General features: G+C 34.8%; 1 protein-coding gene across 8 annotated transcripts in view; it reads right to left on the reverse strand.

Annotated features, from left to right (window-relative positions):
* Positions 1 to 1,400: 1,400 nt before the first annotated feature.
* LOC128872057 (slit homolog 3 protein) overlaps positions 1,401 to 25,061 on the reverse strand; it is a 375,401-nt gene continuing 351,740 nt past the window's right edge. For 7 of the 8 annotated variants that reach the window (XM_054114370.1, XM_054114371.1, XM_054114369.1 and 4 more), the window contains 7 exons: positions 22,929 to 23,536; positions 20,110 to 20,332; positions 17,864 to 18,003; positions 15,441 to 15,593; positions 13,886 to 14,066; positions 13,655 to 13,794; positions 1,401 to 11,025 (listed from right to left, as the gene is read on the reverse strand). In XM_054114370.1, the coding sequence (XP_053970345.1) occupies positions 10,751 to 11,025; positions 13,655 to 13,794; positions 13,886 to 14,066; positions 15,441 to 15,593; positions 17,864 to 18,003; positions 20,110 to 20,332; positions 22,929 to 23,280 (1,464 nt within the window). In that variant the 5' untranslated portion in view covers positions 23,281 to 23,536 and the 3' untranslated portion in view covers positions 1,401 to 10,750. The remainder of the gene's footprint in view (positions 11,026 to 13,654; positions 13,795 to 13,885; positions 14,067 to 15,440; positions 15,594 to 17,863; positions 18,004 to 20,109; positions 20,333 to 22,928; positions 23,537 to 25,061) is intronic. The other variant, XM_054114374.1, reaches the window with a different exon arrangement.

Consider the following 25,061-nt stretch of genomic DNA (forward strand, 5'->3'; position numbering starts at 1 on the left):
CTCTCTCTCTCTCTTCCTCTCTCACGCACACGCACACATTCCCACTCCTACAATTATAACTAACAAAAAGAAAATACTGTTTCAATCGGAAAATTAAACTTGGCCTAAACTCACTCACTCACTCCCTCCCTCCCTCCCTCCCTCCCATTCGTTCCTGTTTCGGCGCGCGAAAATAACTTTAAATAATCTTTTCGTAGTCGGCGCAAAAGTAAAAATTTTTAATTCCTGCTTGAGTTAGTTTTTGGTGAAGGCGGCAATATTGAATGTTGTTAATGTATACATGCATACTGTCTACGTGAAAGTCCGGGTCTCTCCCCTGGGGTTGTTGATGGCAATAGACTTCCCCGGAAAGGAAGACCCAAAAGGAAAACTCCTTACAATTGCTCAAGCCTAGAGTTTTACGAGGTTTCCGAGTACTACCCTCGATGAAATTTAACAATTAGGAGGGCTTGTCTCTCCATTCTCTTCCTGGTCGGCCTTGTGAGGGTTCGTAAAGTATGAGAACCCTCACCAGTGGCCACTGGTGCTAATAATCAGTTGCAGATGCCCGTTGGTTATTTTACAAACCTATCACCTTCGGGTGGGGGCAGGTATGACCGTACAGCCGAGGTACTATGGAAAGCTCAGTCAGACAATAAATGTCTACGTTGAAATACTGTCTGAGAGGGTTTGATGCATTTGTTTTGGCGATGCGGGGAGAAGGCAATATTGCATACAGGTAATGTATATACTATTGTTAAGGATTATTTAAAGATGCGCGCGCGGGCGTGTGTGGTGGGTGGTTCAGTGGGCAGAGAGCGGAGAGCACGTGTGTGCAGAAGGTGTGATAGAACTAGAAGGGACTGGATTGTACGGAAACTGGGCAGCTAGCTGTGATGACGAATGCGAATATTCAATTATTAAGTCATAAAGTTACTAATAAATTTTTAAACAATTTATTAAATAAACAAATTGGTTTTTATTTCAATTTTATTGTTCAATTAAGATATAAGTCTCACATGTAAAAGAATTAATCTCCAAAAAACATTTTGAAAGCTGTTTTATTGGAGTGTAGTAATTGTTGGTCAACTGATACCACATCAATGGCCCATCAAAATGCCAACAATAGTTGCCACTAGGGCATTTGCTTATAATTTTTAAACATGTGGGAAAACCATTGAAACCCCTTTTAACTAAATATAAAGTTGAAAACGCCATAATCAAAACTTTAATTTCCATCCACAGCAGTTTAAATATATCGAGTAATATACGGTATTTTTGCTTCCCTCAAAGTGACCATTGCCTCCCAAAATCAGATGAGAAAATCGCTCACGTTGAGAAATAATGGATTAGTCACAATTACTTTGACATATTATCCATTAAGCAAAGAAGGATATATTGCATTAAACACACCACGATCATATGCTTAGGTACTTTTTATTTGGTTTGAAAGTTTCACATATACACGTTAATCGTTAACGACATAATAAACAATGACATATAGACATTAGAATCTGAGTGGATGTCCGTGTTCGCGGACCATTGCGAGAAAAAGATGTTTCATAATACATATCACGTAATAATTATCATATAATGACCATACATATATGTAACAGTATTTATAGACATATACAGACGAACTTTTACGTGTATCTGCGTTTTACATAATATTTATATTTATATATTTATATTCGTACGTTGTAACACCGATATGTCATTTTAGGCATGAAGTTTCCTGTGTATGTGCGCGCGCGCGCGCGCGTGTGTGTGTTGTGTGTTGTGTGCAGGCGTGTAATCCACAGTGGTTAATCCCATAGACTGCACTCATGCGTGCTAACCAATAATACTTATTTTCCCCATTCATATATATACTCCAAAAAACGTGCTTTGTGTTCCTTTTACGCACACACGAATTACTTAACCTTTAATTAAAGAGAAGATAACACATAGGTACGTAGGTAGTAATGTACTCGCAGATTCTATCGTATGCGTGCCTATATGCTCGTATAACTATTTTGTACGTGAACATGTCCCCCATGTGTTCGCGTGTACGTTTTGCACCAGCGTATACACTATCAGTAAGGTATTGAAAGTCCAAACGAGTGTCTTCGGCGCGTTAAACAAGCGGACAGTGTTTTTAAGAGAGCACCGAGATATACATGAGCGAAGACGTCCATCGTAGTTCAATAGAAACAGGAGACATAGGTTAAAAGCGTCGGTTTGTGTTCGTGCAATAGGTCCTTTCTCACTTGTTCGCCTCTATTTTTTTTTTCACGCACTTAGTCCCGTAGCCTGACACGTTAACTATGTTTACACGTATTTTACACACACGCATATATGTATATCCGTGTGTATACGAACGCGTCGAAGAAATGTTCTCAGAGTATTACGCGCTATAATCGAAATAAATATATATATGCAATGTGTGTGTGTATATATATGTATATTATATGGCTATGCCGTGAACGGCTCGTCGGCTGCGCCTGCAACGACCCAACCACTGTAAGACACTGTACAAAAATACCGCTTATAATAATTAGTAATAATAACAACGCAGCCGGCGAGACTACAACTACGGCCATTAGAGATATGTCTCGACATGGTTCTTAGGGGATGTCTCCGGCACTGTTATGCGCAATCGACTTTTCTCCCCGTTTTCTCATCGTTCTACGATCATCCTAAAAGATACATCCATCACTACTCGAGTCAGGAGTCGACGGCGCGCCAGAGAGGAGTGATTAGATCCATAGAAATAAACTGTTGCGGTACAAAATTTATAATTAAAAGTTTTTTCAATCTGTTCTCGATTCAATGTTATCTGAGAGCAACAATGGTAATGCAGTGTGCGTGCTAACAACTTACCGACCGGTAGGGATTGGACATATAATTAAATTTCATAATATTTTATATCTTCATAACATTACTATTGCATAAATATGTATTTTATAGAATAAACTCGTTCTCAGATTAATACTTGTCATAATGTTTCACAATTCCTGTAATGATGGGAGCATACAATGTTCTCGGTGGTAGGTAACAAAGTATTTGCTGCCATGGTAAATTGCCGAGAAAGCCGGTCGGTAAAGTGCTACATTCCAACAGACTTTCTTCCCTTTGACTCCAGTCGATAATACTGTCGCAACCCGAACTCCTGACTCACTGGATAAGTGCATCTATGCTAACGTTACTATTTTCTACTCTTGCATCTACTGCTATATTTTTTTTGTTCAAGTTACGATCGTTTGCACGCTGTCTTACTAATAAATACTTGTCGATAGAGTCACCGATTTAAAAATTATTTTTGATATGCATCCCGCGGATCCTAAGCTAATTGTAGGGCCTGCAAAGAATCGCGCTCGGCGTATCGTTTAATTTTAATTAAAATTATTAATTATTCATAATTAATATTATAACAATTATATATGATATATAGTTATACAATATATCTTTAATATTGTATATACTATTAATTATATAGATATAATTAATTATATATAATATTGATTATATAGTTATTATAATAATAATTATTCAAATCGTTCAATACAATGCCCCTTATGTTTTGGACTTCTATGGTGAAATATGGATAACATTTAAGAACGCAGAAATGCTTCGATAAATATTTAGCTGAAAAATGAAATCGAAGTTAATCTCTCGACGACTGCGTGCAAACGACGACTTCGTATTTTCTCATCGCTGAAACTTCTTAAAAAAAACATCCAATGCGTATATGTATATATATAATATATAGGTATATAATATATCTTTGATGATCGTAATAATGTGTATATATTATATGTAACGTATATATATTATATATATATTAACAAATAAATTCTCTTAAATCTCATACGTTCACGATATGTATACGATCTTTCGAGATTTATGCATCAGTGAAGCCTTAAAACGAGATATCATAACCGTTATCTTACAGGTAAAATTTGGGCGAATAAATGATATGTGTATGTTGTGTGATATATCGACACGAAACCTACGTCCCTCGATCGAAGTAGAGAATTCATTCTTTTTTTTGTTACTTTGATCGTGTTTTCATCCTATCTAAAGTTTCATTTCATTTGAGAAATTTTGAAAATTACATATTTTATGTATCATATATATTTTCTGAAAATTTCGTCGAATATTGCACGTGGTATTTTTTTGCAACATAATTGATTATCATTATAGCGTTCATATGCAATTAATTAGAATGGACAATTGATCGTATGTGGGTTATGCGAAGGTGTCTAATACAGAACAATGAGTACTATAGGAAATGTTAGTTAGGTTTATCTATGCCTTAACAAGGATCAGTAGAATCGATCGATACTCTCCTTCGATTTTCATCGGGATCGAGGATCGCGTCGCGACGTACCGTTATCATTAATCTAATTCCGATATGCAGTTATTACTCGTAATATTAATGCCTTAAAGGTATCATAATCTTAACTATCCATCGAGTTGCAAAACACAGTTTACTTTCCACGTGAATGCCTTTACGGCTCTACGTTCCGAGAACGCGTCTTCGATAATATAATAATGTTTTACGCGGTATATATTCAGTGAATCGTGGAAGAATTCGCACTTTCTGAATGCAGCACCTCAGATGTTTTTTTTTTATTTTATTTTATTTTATTTTATTTTAAGATAAATGTTGTGAGATCATCGATCGATGTAGAGTTCTTTGAGGAATAACAGTTCCAGTGAAATATTCATTGTAATTACTAATTGTAATTTAAAATTGCAAATTATAATTATAATGATTAATTATAATCACTAATTTAAAATCGTAAATTATAATTATCTTATTGTACTGGATACTATACATCATTACAATTTTTATAATCGACATTTTTTTCACTTTTGAATTCACTAAAACTTTTTAAACAATCTGACAGTATGATAGAATTGTTCGTTTCGTTCCTTGTTTGAGGCTAATCATTCTTAACGTAAAACCTGTTTGAATTCATCTAAAAAACGAAGATTGTTAATAAAATAATATAAGTAAACTTTAACATTCTCGTCGTTAAGGTGTTGATGCAACGTTAAAATAGATTAAGAAAAAAAAAACGTTGCATGTGGTAGATAAATTTAAGTACAGTCAAAGAAATCTGAAACTCAAGTATTCGTCAAATTCGTAAATATTTTAATTCTACCCCATTCTTCATAGTTTACTTGAATTTTTCTATCCTCCGCACAGAATTGTTATTTCTCAAAACAGTTTCATTAATCGATGTAGTGTATATTAGCGTTTATCTAAAAAAAATTGCCAATCATCCGAAGTCAACAGTTGAAACGTTACGATTGCCTCAGCGATTCACCGTGTAGTTTACGAAAGGTGTTCGACGATATTTTTAGCCTCTTTTATCAAGCATTTTGCATAGGAGCGATTTAACTCATATCCTACGATATGTATATTTCTATATTGCGATAATGTTACTTATTCCAACGATATGTAACACCGTGCAATGGGATTTGTCTTGTATACTTTCCTCGTTTCACGTAACCTATTAATACGTTTCCTCACAGATCAAGAGAGTCACTTTGTAGCCCCCCCCCCCCCCCCCCCCCGTATATGAAAACAAATATTCTCAGATTTGTACAAGATTGAGCCAATAATTTTCCGCAACATATTTTTAATATTTACTCCAAGAACACAGAAGATCTCAAAAATGCACCATTTTACAAGATGGTGTTCTGATTCTTTGAATTACTTGGAAAATCTTTATTTAAGCTTTTTTATGCTACGAGAAAACAAATTTTTGGTTAAAACCAGTTACGTATAGTTAACTTTTTGATCTGTTTGCTATTAAAGCCCTATGATCTTTGTAAACTTCCAAAAAATTGCCAGCATCGTATCGACACTTCAGCATATCTGTATTCGTAATCAGTTTCAATGTTTTCCAAGAAAAAATTACTTTGTAACTTGAAACTCGTAACTCGATCGAAAACCTTTTTTTTTGAGGGTATAAAGAAGCCTAATAAAAGAGTAACGAAATATGTTGAAAACTCTCCATCGCGAAATTACGTATCTTTAACAATTCTGTAATTGTTACAATCGATTTCAGAAATTCATTGTGGGTAATTACTATCCTCAACCTTGTATGAATACTTCCGATACAAGGAGCAATATTATACACCTATTTCATATCTATTTAAAAATTTATCTATAATGGATATACAATGCATGTACTATAATATATATGCTCAATTGAATTATCATCTTCGAATTGCACTCATCATTAAGACATGAATTTAGCAGATCTTGCCTGAAGTATGATACTCTCCATACTCGATACTCGATAATAAATCAGAATAAATTCAAACAATTCATTAATATTGCGCCTTCTACCGAAACGTTGGTATCACCGAATTGAGAATTATATCATTGAGAGTATACGAAATTTCTTAACTATGTTTTTTTCGGTGTAAACCCGAGGCCCTAGTAAAACTGACCCGTTAGCCCCAACCCTATGACAGTGTTTGCCCTCTCCCTCCCCACAATTAATTTTTCACACTCATCGAAAAATATTACAAGTCCTCGACGTTGTAGCGTTCCTAAACGTTAACTTCGAACACATTTCGCAACTTGCCATACACGAGCAGACGCATTCGTACGTCACAATCTATAATTAAGGGGGGGGGGGGGGGGGATCACAATTATAGGGTCAATTATTAAACGTTTCTCGTGATTTTTTTTACAGAGAAGGAATTATTGAATTTTTCTTTAATATCGAATATGTTTTAGGTATGTTTTGAAGTAGATTAGGCAATTTTTTCGATTTATTTCACACAAAAATCTTTGAAAAGTTGCGAATTTTTTCAAGTTGTGAGAAGTGTAACTCAAGAACTAATTAGCCGATTGCTTTCAAGTTTTATATACGCTTACTTTATATAGATGACTGAATTCAATATTGCAATGATATCGATGTTTAAAGTAGGTTTTTTATTGCAAAAAGCTATACGAAAAATGGTAAAAATTGGGTCTTTTACTTTCAATACTCTCAAAATATTCAATTTTTACATTTCTTGACCGCAATTTAGTTCATATTCTTCGAAGACGTGTTAATAATGTAAAAAAAAAATTCAGAATTCTTACCAACGGCAAACTCAGGTGAAAGCTTGCTATACAACTGATATCTCAAAAATTTCAGTGTGAAATGAATTGAAAAGATAACGAAATGTACCTTAAGATATATCTAAACTATTCTCAAAGTTAAACAAACGTTAAATAAATTCTTTTCTGTAAGAAAAAATCCTGAAAAACACTTAATATTTGGTCTTTCAATGTGGTGTCTTCCCTTAAGGGGAATTGAAGGTGTTAAAGTGAAATGTTCGTGGTTGCGAAAGCGTTACTGCGACGTACTTAGAACATCCGTTTTTGATGTTTGATCGCGGGCGTTGCTGAAAGACGGCGTAATTTTATCTAGGTAGCAGTAGAGCCACGAAACGATGGCCAACGAGCCGTTTGAATGATCGCGTTTATGCTCTACCGGAATTGACAAGTGTCGGTTTCCTGTTGAGTGTATTACGTTCCATCAGCAGTCGTTATTTCATCTCGACCGGGTCGGTTCCTTTGTGAATCGAGTTAAACATCTGGAACGATCTCAAGATATCACCGAGGAAGAAGCCCCGAAGATCGATTCTTTGATTGAAAAAAACTCATATGTTTTTAGTGCATTTTTCTGTGTAACCAATATAGAAAGGTAATAGAAAGAACGAATTGATGTATAGACAAAATTAAATACTACGTCTTTACTGTACTTTTCTGTGTGACTAATACGAAAAGTAATATGTAGAAAGAATAGAACAGAAGCACGCGAAAAATTAAATACTATGTTTCTATCGCATTTCTGAATATTTTTAATTTCCAGCCAAATTAGTAAAATAATTATTAGTACAAATGTGGTTTTCGATATCTGGTATTGGATTATCCTCATAATTTTTAACGTCGATTGACTTGAATCATTTTTAAAGGAACGAAATATAAGTTTAGGAACATCATATATTTTGTTTCTTTTAAGCTTGTATCGTTGATTATTTTACTTATTTAGTTTTTGTTTATTCAATTATTACACCCCAGATAGTGTCGAGTCATCAAAATCGCGGATAAGAGTCTGATCAAATTTTAAGTACTTCGAAAAATGAATGTTTTTACAAAATTACAAAGAGAATCGTAAAAAATTATTGAATTTTTTGACGAATAATATTGTTAAAGTTTGATACTTTCAAGTATATTGTTAAAATTTGTCGCTTCTAAGCGTATTATTTTACAATCATGACCCATCGTTCAGCAACAAAATGAAATTATAAAGCACTTACTCCTAGTTCTATTTCTATTTCGTTATCGCGAGAGATTGTGACGCACGAAGTTGAACATTAAAATGCCGACTACTCGTTCCAACGTTTCAGGAACGCTTTGATATGTATGAGACGAATGCCCGTGTATAATCAAATGATAGTTAAACAGCGGACATTCGAATTCCCTATCGAATATACTACGATTCTCGCCCACGTCGCGAATTTAACAGACATCCAGAAAACACTTGGCAACGATCTTGATATGTAACGTTCGGTGACCTTAGGCTCCTTCGAACAATGGAATCGAGGATCCTCATTTTCACCCTGTTATCGCATTTCACAATCGAGATACTCCCTTCTTATTTCGGGTATACCTCGATCCGTGACTCTCGATCGAAGAAATCGAGCGTCGCGATCGAGGTCTCCGTATCGATCAAAAGTGACGATTGAGATGCAAGCGTCATACTCCTTCGAATCGTCTCCTAGTCGAGTGAATTTCTCGATCGAGTTTAACGATCGACGCTCGTCGATTGTTTGTTCCTAGTGTTTTTTTTTGTTTTTTACTTATTTTTGTTTCCTTTCTACAACTGAAACGCAGGCGATCTAAAAGCTTTAATAAACTAAAGCTATAGCGAAATGACATGTCTGACGTTCCCCATTTCGTGGCGTATTTACGTTAAACGACGCTTACGCTTGCTACCTTATATTTTAGAAAAAGCTGTTGATATGTATTCGATAAAACGCCACGGTAGATACTTTCAGTTCTCTCCGATTCCAAACGATTGAGTACATTACCACGACGATGTAAAAATTTAATTCTCATTTCTCTCTCGGGACAGTCGCACTCGATTCTTCCAGTTTATAATTCTACTTTCTCGAGGACTATAGCCAGACATGAAATAACGATAGGAAAAGTCGCAAGTCTCGCCTAAAAGTTGAACGTTCGATTAGAAATGAACGGTACCAATCGACCAGCTATCGATACTCCGGGCTTCCCACTCTCGATCGCAAGATAAATCGTATCGGGAGCTCCTTGCTCGTCGATACTTCCGTTGGGATCGTGGAAACGATTCCACGAGGGAGGATATACGCTGAGGGAATCGTGCCACGTCTCCGCGATCGTGGCACGATTGCTCCAAGGTTGGGCAGTAATTTGCGATCACTCCAACAATCGCAATTGTCAGATCGATCAGTAATCATGGACTACGTTTGTAACCCTCAATAGTGAATAAGTAATTCGTAATTTTCGAGGGCTAAGATTGTTCGTCATCACTAGACTGCGGATGTTTGTGCATTTATAGCAATCGAAAATGTGAGAAAATGTGAGAAAATTTATGAGGACATGCACGAATGCAAGAATATATAAAATATCAGTGATAAAATACATATTACACAGTTTAGGAAGATAAGACTTTCACTTAAATCTGAATTCTTTATCTGAATCTGTGAAAGTGTGAATTAGCATAAACATCCACAGTCTAGTTATTAAGTTCGTTGCGGAGGATTTACCTTTCCCTGAGTTTCTCACCTACTCCTAAGTGGGATTTAGAGACCCAATCTTTTTAAGAAACCATGTGAAATTTCAATTAAAAAGGTATCAACGATTTTGGGGGGGAAAACATATTTTATTATCCCAGCAACGAACGAATTAATCGATAAACTGTGGATTTTATGCATTTATGGCGTACCAGTAATAATAAAAACATAGAGAAACTATAATATACAGTCAGTCTCATAAATATTCGTACCGTTTGTGTATATTGGCAAAATTTGTCTAAATAAGCACTTCCTTGATCATTAAGGTTTGGACATATAATTAAATTCAATAATTTATTTTATCTGTTAGTTTAATTGTTTTTAAATTAATATTTATATAATATTTCATAATTCATGCAATGACGGGAGCATCCAATGTCATCTCATTAATATTATAGATAAGAAAGTATTGCTTGCCACGGCAAAAAGACGATTAGTAGGGTACTAACAATCTGTAAAGTGTAAAGTTAAATGGTAGGTTGGATGTTTTATTATAAATATGTACATGAATTACATGTATATATCTATAATCTAAAATTTAAATGTACGCATCGAACTTATCATTTCATTTATACTTCTTTCAATAGACAGAATGAATACTTACGTAACTAACTGAATGTAGAATATACTCCACAAAGTGCTGTCATAATATTAATATTAATATTTCCGTTTCGCATAAGTGCACACATACTTTCTGATTATGTTTATCACGAATTTCTCACATTCGCTGCTCAATTAAATTCATGTAATCCGCAAGTTTAATTATCGATCATAATTACTGATTAGATGTTGCCCAACGTTGGATAGCCTCAGTGACGGAGTGGTCAGGTAGAGGGGGGGGGGGGACATAAATTCAAATAAAAGGAAAATCTGGGCTCTGTTGGGTTTATAAACGAGGGGTGATCGAGGTCGCCGAGTATTGGATGAATGGTTGCAGTTAGAGCACCGCGACGGCGACGGCGATGGCCAGTATCTGGAAGATTGTGTCCACGTAGATGCGACTATCGGCCGTCGATGAGGATGTTCTTCCCGCGTTTTTCCCCACGCAGCCCATTCTTTCCAGGGGTATGCTCTGCACAGCGTATTCTCGGTGCTCATGCTGCATCACGCATATCGTGTGCTTCTTCGACATCATTTCGTCGTCCTTGTCGCGTAGGTTCCCAAGCCAGACGGAATACCATCGTAGCTCACAGTCGCAGATGAGGGGATTGTCTGGGGAAAAATGTACGGTTTGTTGTCGTTTCGTTAGCATAAGAGGGTCTAACCTGAAGCTCTAACACGTTCATCGCCGTATCACACACAGTTGCATGCAAAAGTTTCCGGCCAAAAATAATTTTGGAATTAAATTATGTATAATAAGTGTAAAGTAGAAATACAAATATATTATAATAAAAAGCATTTATTATACTATCGAAATGTACAACTCAAAAATTTGATACAACAAGTAATAATTATTTATAACAAAAATAATAATTTTTACTTCTTCATAATTATCCGGCCAAGTACAAAACATGAAGAAAAAACACGATAATTGAAGAAAAAATGTTCAAAAATGGTTACAACATCGGTCTGGGTTGCGTCAGGAGTTTTTCGCGAAGAATAAGATCCGAATTATAGATTGGCCGAGTCAATCTCCAGACTTGAATCCAATAGAACATTTATGGCAAGAGCTTAAACTAAGAATAGGAACTGTTAATTGTACCAATAAAGCTGCTTTATGGACAAAAATTCAAGAAGAGTGGAGAAATATCTTTCATGATAGAATCATCAAACGTATTGAATCGATGCCTCACCGATGTGCCGCCGTGATAGCTTCACAGGGTATGGTTACTAAATATTGACGATAATGTTACATTTGTAACCATTTTTGAACATTTTTTCTTCAGTTATCGTGTTTTTTCTTCATGTTTTGTACTTGGCCGGATAATTATGAAGAAGTAAAAATTATTATTTTTGTTATAAATAATTATTACTTGTTGTATCAAATTTTTAAGTTGTACATTTCGATAGTATAATAAAAGCTCTTTATTATGATATATTTTTATTTCTACTTTACACTTATTATACATAATTCAAGTTCAAAATTATTTTTGGCCGGAAACTTTTGCATGCAACTGTATAAGAAAATTAATTCTGAAAGTTAACTATGAAAATGAATTTTAATGAAATACTCGGACTTCGATGGAGTTACAAATATAAATACTACAATAAATGTTTCATTATACAGGGTGTCTCAACATCGGTGGTACAATCGTGGTGGGGGTGATTTTACATAAAAAAACAAATCGAAAATAAAGAATAAAATTTTTTCATTTGAGGTTTCGTTCTCGAGAAAATCGGTTTTGAATATTTAGCGAGTATGTTCTCGCGGTGAGCTACTGGGACGTTGTTATTGGTCGGTGATTTTCAATAATAATTCAAAAACGAAGCACTATCCGACATTTTTGCAAAGGAAATTGTGGTTCAGAATCGTCTCAGCTACTCTCCATTTCCGGTTCTTACACTAATTCTGAGTCACCTTGTATATGGAGCCATATATGAGTTAACACGGCAATCGACGCGACGTGACGCGTTGAAAAAAGATTTAGTTGTTTGATGGTGAAATAATCTACTCCTATTTTTCATTTATCCAAGTCCAATTGTTTCTCGTAATGACAATATCTTTTAAATTAGAGTAGCTGTGGGGAAGTTTTGTTATTTACGATATAAGTAGTAAACATTTTTTAAATTATATTATCAAACTTATCTTGAGTTATTATTGTATGTTTGTTATTTATGCAGCAGGTTTTGGTACAGCTCTAATTATTAAATTATTTAATTGTGTATTTATCATAAAAGCATTTGTCACGGTTACCTATTCTAATTTGTAGTATAATTTGGTTCCTGCGACTACATTAATTACAGTTCTGTTACAGTTCTAATTATTGAGTTGTTTAATTGCGTATTTATCGTCAAAGCATTTGTCAATTGTTACCTATCCTAATTTATGGTATAGTTTGGTTCCTACGACGGCTTTAATTACAGGTTTCGTTATAGCTCTAATTATTGAGTTGTTTAAATGTATATTTATCGTCAAAGTATTCGTGAATAGTTACCTACTTCCATTTGTGGTATAGTTTGGTATGTCCCGTGACGACACTAATTGCAGGTTTTCGTTATTCGATTAGAATCCTATACTTAAATGGAAAGTTAACAGAAATAATGTTTCAGAAATCTTTCATTTTATTACTGTGTACTCGTTTTTTATGATTTAGGTATGGTAATAGTCTAGTAATATCCCTCAGGGGCTGTAGCATACGAAAATCCAGCTACAGTACGGATTTAGCAACCCTGGAGTACCCTAGCTAGATAAGGGCCTGTGGGCCCAACAGACGTGTACAAAAGACAAGACTGACGTAAATGTAATGTACAGAGTTACGATAACACGAGTTAAGCCAAAATTAAGGAGTTATGTGAGACAAAGTAATGTCAAGAAAAAAATAGAAATGACTGTGTTGTGATGTATGGATCCAATGCAGTAACTAAAATGACAGTTATGCACTTAAAAACCAAGCCAGAAAACCTAGTGATACCAATCTTCGAAAATGTAGTTCAATAATTATTTAATAGAGATTTAAAAACTGTACATGAATGTATCCCTCAGGATCAAAATATTGTGAAACTGCTTTAATATTCCAGTGTATAAGATTATTCTCTTTTTTTCAATTCAAACGATTGTTAACAAATGTGGTAATTTTCTAGCAGGGCTTCAGTCGTAAAAGGCACGTTTATTTTTCGTATTATCGTTTGCAAATGAACCATCGAAAAAATTGGGGGTAAATAAAAATTCTTCGATATTTACCCGTGATATCGAGGTCTCGAAGTGTGTCGACGATATTCTCAATCACTTCTTCCGGTATGTGGGACAACTTGTTGTTCTGCAGAAGTAGCGTTTCCAGGGAGTTGAGATTTTCAAAGACCAACGGCGGCAACACCTTTATCCTGTGGAGAGTAAGCGAGTTTATAATTATCGACAAAAGGCTCAGGGCAACCGTGTATTGCCGTGTGGCCAATGTAATTTGAAAGAAATTACAAGTTTTTCTGGAGGTTCAGAAATGTAATCGAATCTCCATATCCGGTGAAGGCGTCCTCCGGGAGTACGGAAATGTTATTGGCTCTTAAATCGAGGTGACGTAGTCGATGTAGACGGCGCAATGCATCGCTCGGCACCGAATGTAAATTATTATCGCCAAGCCGCAAATATTGTAGATTTTCTGTAACGGAATTAAAATGTAATACGTGTGATGGTTTTGCTAGAATGCCGAGTAGCGTGAAGACATTAATTAGAGAGTAGACGAAAATAGAAATCAATCACTGTGGAATATCGATTATTGAAAAGCCAATTTTCAATCCGAAGCAATTTAGTAGTCAGTCTCTCTGTTTCGTATAGAATTATTCTTAGCTTCTTTTAGGATCACTTCGTAATTCGACACTTCGATTAAGATCACTTTCCTTTGGAGTAGGGGGATAAAAATAGATTTTTCTTTTATGATATTCCTGTTGCTTAAGGTTTCTAAAATGTTGTTTATCAATTATACAGGGTGTTAACAAATATGTGGGACATTTTTTCAGGATCAAGTTTACATACCTGTACGAATCGAAAGTCCTTAACCATTTTGCAATCTGAGGCTTCGTTGTTGAGATATAAGTGATTGAAATTTACAGTTGTTACTTTCAGACGCGGCCGCACATAGACGGCACTCACACACGAGAAAGACGCACCGATATACACTCGCTAGCGTCATTCCGCCGACCAGCTGATTCGCAGTTGATTGTGAGTGTGCGTCGGTGCGTCTTTCTCGCGTGCGAGTGCCATCTATGTGCGACCGCGACTGTAAATTTCAACCGCTTATATCTCAACAACAAAACTTCAGATTGCAAAATTGTTCAGGACTTTTCGATTCGTACTGGTATAAAGACTTGATCCTGAAAAAATGTCCCACATATTTGTTAACACCGTGTATTTAAAGATGTGATTAGTTGTCGGAGTGGTGTATGAAGTCAGTAACCGTTTAAGTCGCGAGCCATTCTGTCAAACTGAACATGAAATTTTAAGGGGGTTTTCATTTATTGCGGGTAAAGGAAAATAGATTTTTTTTATACTCTTGTTACTTAAATTGCCAGTTATATTCATATTCATATTCATATTCAGCATGTTCTGCTTGACAAAGTGTAGAATATTATAAGGTAACTCGTAAGCAAATTGAGAAGCCCAGTTGAAAATTTTAAAAAATCTTGCATATATGTACAAAAAAATGTACGTACTTTCAAAAATTTATATCAAATACTATAAATACAAAAAAATCATGAATATTGCCTCGAAATTGGTCAAAAAATGGAGATCCTACCCTTTAATTCGATTCGAAAAAATTTGGGAATTGTTGAATGCATACTGTTAAATAGACTACTGATTTTTAAGCATTTATACAAAATTTGAATATGCAAGAAGTTGATATGATAACATTTGAAAAGTATTAAGATTACATTTTGCCGAAAGATTCGCAGTCTCCTGATAACAGAAATGCCACTTAACCGCGATGGCGCGTCGACGTTTCAAAGGAATCATATCAAATCGCAACTACACTTACCCTCGAGCCCAATGAACGCATCGGGATCCACGTGGGTAATCTGATTTCCTTCAAGCTCCAAAGAGTTTAATTGCGTCAAGTGTGAGAACACACGAGCCGGGACTTCGCGCAACTGATTGTGAGCCAGAACTAATGAATCCAGGTTTCTCAATCCTAAAAAGACAGACAGTTTATACTACTCGACGAGCTCAATCGATGTTGATCCACTTAATGGAAAACTAACCATTCGCATAAGAGCATTTACTTTCATGCATGATTGATTAATAGTTGATTTTCAAATTTATCAGGTCCACAAAATTTTGCTACAACATTTAGTTGAATATGTGAGCTACAGGGAGCCTAATTTGTATTTCTAATCGTTTACTTAGGAACTGTTCAAAATTACTTACAAGAAAACACCGGTGAGTGTTATACTTCGATTTTGATGAAACTTTATATGTACACTTGTTTGTGGAACCTTTCTATGAATTACACCATCTTCAGTTCATGGCACTTTTGCGTTTCCAAGGAAAAACTACCCCTTTTGTCCGAGCCGCCCCGTTTACTTATGCGCTTGTAACTCGAAAATGATAACAAATATCGAACAAATGTTTAAATAAACATTGCACTGTTTTAGAAACCTATAAAACGGTACCAAAAAAATAAAAAAAAAATTTTTTTTGAAGAAATTACGCCCCTCCTTGAAATTTTTAAAAATTTGAATTTATTTCTAAATCAATCAAAGCACTTTTTTATTCTGAATCCAACGGTGTGTATTAGTTTATAATTATCATAGTGGGAAATGATGTAATATTGTAAAATTGTCACTGTAATAGACGATATTGCGACGGAAAAAGTAACGTTTATGATAAAATTCATTAGTTTCGATACTTTGGCGGATATTTACACACAGTATATGAATATACTCTACATATCTACATATACACATATGCACACGCGCAAGCACACATGATTAAATTAATAATCAGCGATTTTTGACTTTGAACACTTATTTTAATTTTCTTTATTTCCGTTATTAATAAAAGTATCTTAAACAAAATTTGTACATCTCTATATGTTATTTGACAAAATACGCTTCATTTTGACCGAGGATGTGAAAAATAATTTATATAGGCAACTTTAGATTTTGACTAAAATCGATAGGCAACCGTTGCGAAATATTAAACAAAACTTTCTGTCAATGTTTAAAAAATTGGATTTTCAGTTTAGAAAAAAACTTTTTTCTACGAAAAACAGTTTGAATCCAAAATGTTCATTATTAAGAGAGTTACGAATTTGTTAAGATTTGGCAACTTTTCACATATTTTTTCGTCAAAAAGAATTAAAAAATAGAATCGATTGTTTTATATTTTTTAACAACTCTTCATCTAAGGCACATTTTTCCGATTCAATAATTGAAATCCGTTTACTCAACCGAGAGTCATGATTTTTTCAGATTTTCGTCGAGAATTTTGATCGTTTTTAGTCATCCGGCACAGACTACAGACAACGTTGTCTGTAGTATACGTACGTACCTATATTGCACAGTAACTCGAATTTAACAGATAGAACAAAATTGGTTAGACGAAAATTGTTTAGTATGAGAATGTCCACAAAATTGCGAGCACAATTTGTATATAACGGATAACGAAGAGATTTATGGTGGGGGAATTATTATTAAAAATAAATTTTTTTAAATTTTTTACTACAGTGTTGTAGAATGTTAAAAACCATTAAATTTTGTATTTAAAATTGTGTCCATATCTCTTATCATTTCCGAGTTATAAGTGCACAAGTAAAAAAAGCGATTCGGACAAAAGGGATAGTATCCCCCTTGAAACGCAAAAGTGCCATGAACTGAAGATGGTGTAATTCATAGGAAGGTCCCACAAAGAAGTGTACAAGTTTTATCATAATCAAGGTGTAACACTCACCAGTGTTTCCTTGTTAGTTAGATTTTCTATATGTTATCAAGAGGGCATAGCAAAAATTCAAGAATTTGTTTTTAAGATTTAAATGCATATTTTAATTAAAAAAAAAAGTGTAATTTTACAGTCAACAGAATACTTTATTTGGTATGTTTTGAACGTGACGTTCTCAAGTTATTGTGTCTGTATAACAAAAAAAAGAGAAAAGAAATGCTCTTGGAGATTTGCCGTATCTTGACAATTTCAAAATATATCTTGCCAAAGAATTTATATATTAAATGAAATCCTTTTATTGTAAATATACGCTTCGTTTTATATTAAAATATATACTTAAGTTTCGAACAAAATTCTTGAATTTTGTCTATGACAACTTTGTTGTACCCGTCGAAGAGAAAAAAGAATCAAGAGTTCGAGATGTCAAATGAAAATGCGTGCAATCACTAATTGCAGGATTATTATGATTCTTTTACAGTAAAAAATATATGTTGTAATGTTGTTTAATAAATGCAAACGTACCTTCAAAATCACCCTCTTGAATTCCAGTGATTCGGTTCTCCTGCATCTCCAATTTCTTCAGCACATCCAGTGAAATCAACGCTTTCGTCGGCACTTTGGGCAATTCGTTTCCTCCCAGGTTCAATCTCTTCAGTTTTCTACTATAATGTACATTTTAATATTTGCATGCAGTTAGTACTAATCTACCTCTTCATGCATAGTATCTGACGGTTCTATTCTAGCGCACGCATTTTATATGCAGGTTAAAGTCTCGCAGATTTACTATGCGTATGAAGGATTTGTGATATTAGTATCGTGCATCATGATGTCTCGTAATATTTTTCTTTTTGTTTATTTTAACGTAGTATATCTGGTTGGACTAGTCGATGGATAGTGAATAAAATTGTTTACACTGTAAGATATTATATTTAATATTAATAAAGGAGCTTGTAGGGGTTAAAATAAGGACCAATAATAAAATATATCTCAATAAGAAAGGTTTGCATTAAATTCAATACTTGTACTGTAAAATTGAGCTTCACTTTGGATTGAAATGTCTATTTAAGTCTCGAAAACTTTGTCAGAATTTAATTCTACATTTAATCGTCGTATTTGTGGGTTTTAAGGATGATCTAAAAGCTTTTTAGATTGATAAGTAATCAGTTACTGTCAAAACTACAGAGCAAACTAAAGTTGATTACTAATTTTTCAATTTCTCATAAGACAGACAACGTTTTCCAGTCAGTGTATCAAGTCGAAAGCTGAAGAAGTAAGTAACTAAGTTCTCAAATGAAAATGTATTTTACATTTAAATATCATATACACCCTCGTTCATAAATATGTAGACACTTCCTGATTTGGAATAAGTATCTATAAAAAGTTACGAATCAATGAATTATGTTTCTTTATTTACTTTGTGTTACATTAGAGAATACATTTTGTCAATAGATTATTTAATGTCCACCAGTAATAATAGAGAACAATTCAATTTTTTTTCTAAAATCTTCAATCTTCTTTAATCTTCTATTAATTTCTTTATTACATCCGAATTAATATTATTCTATTTATTTTGTAACATTTTCCTATAAATATTTTTCATATGTTGATCATTTCTTCCGAACTTTTGCATCTAAATAATCCCATAGTTTCTTTCGGCCATCTTGACGATAGATCGAAAATGCCGATGCGCCTTTGTTTTTATTACGTCGACACGATGCGACTAGAGATGGCGTGAACTGCTACTTTTGAATCACTCGTGATTCAATCACATTTATTCTCAATCACGATGATTTTTCACAGTGATTCGTGATTCTTCGTGATTGCTTCTGATTCGTAGAGAACATTCTTTTCACTTTTCACGAATTAGGTTGTTCTTAGGTTATATAGGGGGTTCAAAAAAAAGCATTCAATATTTATATGGTGTATAGAGCACACTGTACTGAGTAAAAAAACTTTAGTAAATTTTAGTATAAAATGAAGATAGTAAATGTACTTTTATTGTTTATAAAGTTTTAAGGCCGAAATTGCAAAATCGGGCCTTGGAGTCGCATCCGCCAAAGTATAACGAATATATTAAAACCAGAATTATTAGAAAATATTGTTTCTTTGCTCCAATATCTTGAAAAAAAATCATGCTAGCCTAATTGCCCTGTCCTCGTCTCTCCTGGAATTGTTGTATCGCCCTCTCTGTCCTTGTCCCGGAGTTTCCTACTTTTTCCGCAACTGTCGCTGAAGTCAACTCGAAGTTTGGCTCTGGCTCCTGCGCACCCTTAACATGAACTGTTTCTGAAACGCCATCTTCCGGATCACGGTCGCGATCGAAGCTTAATCACGATTGCGATCGTTATTATGTGATCACCGTGAAAAATCATTATTAGTGATTTTTCACGCCATTCGTAGATACGACGCGTCGCGCGTTCTATTAGTTCGATCGCTACTGATTGCTACGTTGCGACTATTCACATGCGAATAGTTTCTCTACGAGATTTAGTATGTCACTCAAAACTTCTATATCACAAATAGAATTAAGAAACAAGCAATTTAAAAATGATAATCTACTATTTATTGAATGTGGTCCACATATCTATGAGTGAAGGTGTACACAATTGTTACTGTGTACCTTAATATCTCGCCAGCTAAAGGTCTACATTTGCGGGGTTAATAATTATTTCGTAAGGGGGAGAATTCTTGCGCAATAAGCGAAGTTTAGTTTGTTAATGTCAAGCAATTATCAAACGGATGCAGTGTTGCGATATCGGAAAACGTACTTGTGCAGTCCTTTAAAGGCGTCCTCTTCAATGGTGGAAATCTTGTTTTCGTACAGGGAAAGGATTTCAAGAGTGTCGAGTCCCTCGAAAGCCACCCCGTGAATGGCATTGATCTTGTTGCGGTTCAGATTCAGAATCAACACGTGGTGAAGATCCCGTAACGCAGCCGACGGCACCGTGAGCAAAGCATTTTGCGACAGATCCAGCTGCGTCAAGCCAGTTCCTGTGAATGAACAATGGTCTCCATAATATTATTCTTCGGTGAATTTTCATTGGAAGGAAAATAAGAAATGACTACTTGAAATCCGAAACAACCGTTACACTACTTTATATAATTTGCTAATTTAATATTCTTTCCAAACCACACAAGAAACAAAAGAAAACTCCTTATAGAAAATTTTGCTTCGAGAATTTTCGAAAAAATACTGTAAAATTTCGAGCAGACCAACTGGGGCAACTCCTTTATTTTAAAACGAAAATAATGAAGGCAGAAGTTGTTTGATTTCACGAAGAATAAAGAGTGATAACTAGACTGCGGATTTTATGCACTTATGGTATAAACTAATATAATAAATACATGCTAAACATGATCAAAAGTTATGTGCACTTATGCAAAGTGATAAACGTGTTATTATAATGATAATTGCAGAATATATTCAACATAAGATTTTTATATTAAATATCGAATGTAATTAATGCATCAAATTTGCAGTCTAGTGAAAAAGTTTTTTTAATCATTTCGGAATCCCAAAATACATATTTGAATATAAAGAAGAACAGGAATTTCACGAAAAAAATTGGAGTATTCTCGAGACTAGCGTCTCGAGCACAATCGTTAATTGTATCTCGTCTCAAATCCTCATCTACGTTCAAACCACTTCCAGTCACGTTTCAATCTTCGATAGTTGCATTTCAATCAGTATCCGCTATACATCAGTCTCGGATAGCTTCCTTCATAACCACCCTATTAACGATAATTAATTATACTACAACTTGAATCACGAACATCTCGTTTCTACTTCTCAGTAAACACCACAGAGAAGGTCCTCGTCTCTATTTCTAATTTGTGACTGGGCGATGGTGCAGTTAGGAATTGCTGATTAACTATGGAAGGTAGAAGCACGAGACGGGTACCGACGTTGATAAGGATTCATTTTAATTTAATCGCACTTTTGATCCCTCCAGGGATTTCTGTTCCATTCCCTCTGCTTATTTAAACTTCCCCAATGTCTTTAATCATTCTTTCCCTCGGTGGAAGTACCATTGTTAAGTATCCTCGAGAGGGATTTTGAGTCTTCGATGTACATTAAATTAATACTACCAACAGTTATCGCAATATCGAGAAACGCGTATTCCTTTGTACATTTGTTCTCCGTTTGAACGGAATAATGGATTTCTGACAGTAAATTTTGTAAAGGTACAATGATCCAGAAAAATTCCCATAAAAAATCATATTGTTATGGAATTATTTTTGAAATGTATACAGGGTGTTGCAAAAAATATGGGACCCTTATGTTGCAGTATAAAGGTCATACTTTTAAAAATTTCAAGGTCATTGGCATTGGCAATGAGGTATTTTCATTATTGTAATATTGATAACAAGACAAATTCAGATATGTATATTATATTGACCTTTAGATGACTTTGTGAGGAGTTGTTCTTATAAAACCATACATACCCAACGTACAAGAGGAAAATGTTTAGTTTGTTGGGGGGCATACAGTGGGTGTAGAAAGTATTCGTACACCGATCAATTTCCCAAAAAAACTGTGTAAAATTCTAATTTATTAACTTATTTTTTATAAACAATGACATTCTACATATTCACGAAAATCTCTAGAATAGATAGAGTACAAAAAAAAATAGCTACTTACATAAGTTGCGAAATTAACAAGAAAAAAACAATTAATCAATAGAAATGTTGAAGCAATAAGTATTCGTACAACTGTTTAAGTTATAAACTTCGTAAAAAAGAAAAAAGAAATTTACGTTAATTTACAAGTATATAGTACTTCCTTCGTGGGATTTCGTTTTGATTTTATAATTATTGTAACTTTTTTAAGCATTAGATTAAGTAAATTATTAGTTATTCGAAGTGGGATCTTTTTCCATTCCTCTATTAGAACCTTTTTTAAAAGTACTTTTCTGGAAATTTGATGTTTTCTAATTCGTACGGAGCAATGAACTAATGTGTTTACGTTACAAACTCTACTGTAAATGGTTCGTTATAAGAATCATTCAAATACTTATTGTTTCTATACTTTTACCCACCTTTGTTGTTAATTTCACAAATTATATTAACTAGTAAATGTTGTTTGGACTATATCTATCTTAGAGACTTCCGAGAATATGTAAAATATTATTGATTATAAAAAAAGAAGTTAAGAAACTACAATTTCACGCGAAAGTTTTATGGGAAATTGATCGGTGTACGAATACATTCTACACCCACTGTAATTTGGCAGACAGAAACATTATCTCAGGGTTATATTTTTCGAGATTTCAAGGTTATTGGCGTTGTTTTAAATAGAATAGTGTATTTTTTTTATTGTAATATTGTTGCTGATAGAGATAGAACATGCATAAAATGTAAAACGTGTATAATAGTATATGTTGATCTTCAGATGACCTTGTAAGAATTGTAATATTATACGTTGACCTTCAAGTGATGTTATCACTTGTATAACATTATATGTCGATCTTGAGATGATCTTGTAAGGAGTTATTCTTATAAAATCATACTCGAATGTACCATACATTACATATTACAATAACGGAAATACTCCACCTAACAATAAGACTAAATTAGAAGCACTTACCGATAGAGCTGAGGGAGGATTCCTCGAGGACCGCGAGGCTGCTGTTGTGGATGGTTAGGTGGCGTATGTCGAGGCCGAGGAACACGTATCGCTGCAATTTCGGCAAGTTGTTGTGCCTCAGCCTCAGGTAAAAGATGACTGTGTTCAACTTGCTCTTGAGCGTGCTCATGACCTTGGAGATACGCGCCATGTCCGTGAACTCGCACACGATATCCAAGCCGGATTTCTTGAGGCTGCAGAAGCAGGGTGCGATGTCATGGTGGGAGGGACAAGATTGTAATGTTTGCCCCATGCTCAGGCCTATTATCACACACACCGCCCAAACCAACGTCCACAAGCCGTTCTCCTTCATCTTTTCGTTAGCCCTCTTCGACTTGTCTGACTTTCTTTGGTTACCCCCCTCCCCCCCTCCCCACGAACGATTCTCTATCAGACTTTGGCTAATTCGTCTTCTCCCTTCGCACTGTCCCCTGTGTCGGTCTCCTATAGTCGAGTCGTTTCTTTCTTCTTGTTCGCCCTCGCTGTTCCTCTACCTGCAGCCTGCTACTTTGCCTCTGCTCTTCTCATATCCATTGTTTGCACTTCCGCGGTGCACCACTACTCCCAGTCTGGAAGCATCAGACAAGGGTTCTTGTGAGCAGTGGATCGAGACTGGTTTCTGAATTTTTAGGTATGGTAAAAGTTTGGCAATTTGGTCTAATTGGGGTATTGCGAGTAGAGTTAAAATTTGTATAGCATGGTGGTATCTTGGTTGTTCTTAGTAACAGTGAATCGAAGGAGTTCAAATAGGGGTTGTAGGATCGTTCTTGGTATTTTTATGTTAATTGTCTGAATTATAAATGACTGCGAATTATTCGTGACTGTTTATATATAGGTTCCAGGTAATTTTACAATTTTTATGGTACGGTATATAAAAACTTGATTATTTCAACTAATGGTGAAGCGTGGGAAGGAAGGTTGTGAGATTGGTTTTGATATTGTTATGTTAGCTGTTTAAATAATAAAGAGGATCAAGACTGTTTGGATGTTTATATAATTATAATATTATTATTTCGCTGTATACAGGGTGTCTACGTATAACCATTCGAAAGAGCGTTAAATTTCCCATCTCCCTGATGCAAAACTGAAATTTCTTATGTAGATTTAACAAGTAAAAAATTAGGTCAAACTTTACATGGTGACAATTTAAAAAAAATTTGACTTTTTTTCTATCCGTTTTACGGTTTCAAATATATAGTTGTTTGGCGGGCACTCCTCCGGAAAAACTTCCTCGAAATCTCAGCTCTTGAATGGTATTGTAGGAAAAGGACGATAAAGTTTATCGAAAGATTAGGATTAATAGTATTTTAATGAAAAAAAAAGAACACACAACTGATTATGCACTCAAAACGCTCGCTACAACTTGCCTCTCGGAAATCTCATCGACGACTAACTTCAAAACTAAGCCCCGCGTAGCAACGCACCTTTTGCCTTTTCGTTCGGTCGTCTCAACAATCGGCCGGCACAGTTTAAAACAAAACGTGATCACGCTCGCCGATCGATAGCTCCACGCAGTAGATCACACACACACGCACACTGACATACATTCACACACACTACAGTATTGTCAAACAAAATTGTACTCCTCAACTTGTACTTGTACTTCTCAACAAAAGTCGACTTGTCACTTTAAAATTAGCTTGACATCGGGTTTGATGTATTTTTTGGTGACACTCCTGAGCCTCTCCAATTGAGAGAAAAACTGGTTTTTTGACACCTCAAGCCTCTCCCAGCCGTGTATAGAGCCTAAGTGCGAGCTGAATAATAATTATTTTTGAACATATATCCATAGAATTTTCATTTTTAGAGTCAATGAAAATCTACCTCGGTGTACCGATAAATGATATGGAGATTGCAACATGATCGATTTCACAAAGCAAAAAATCGCTGTTTTCGGCGTAGGAGGATCGATACAAAAGTCTAAATTTGAAAAAATAATTTATTGGGACTGGAGAAAGGGATTGCAATTTTCATGTTCTATTTTAACCAAAAAAATCGAAATTTCTCATATATTTTGACCTATAACACTTAAACTATTGAACCGATTGGAAAACAAGTGTTGGAAATTCGATTACCTTTAATATGGTGGTTTGC

Source organism: Hylaeus volcanicus, chromosome 2 (assembly GCF_026283585.1).
Source record: "Hylaeus volcanicus isolate JK05 chromosome 2, UHH_iyHylVolc1.0_haploid, whole genome shotgun sequence".
Taxonomy (NCBI): domain Eukaryota; kingdom Metazoa; phylum Arthropoda; class Insecta; order Hymenoptera; family Colletidae; genus Hylaeus; species Hylaeus volcanicus.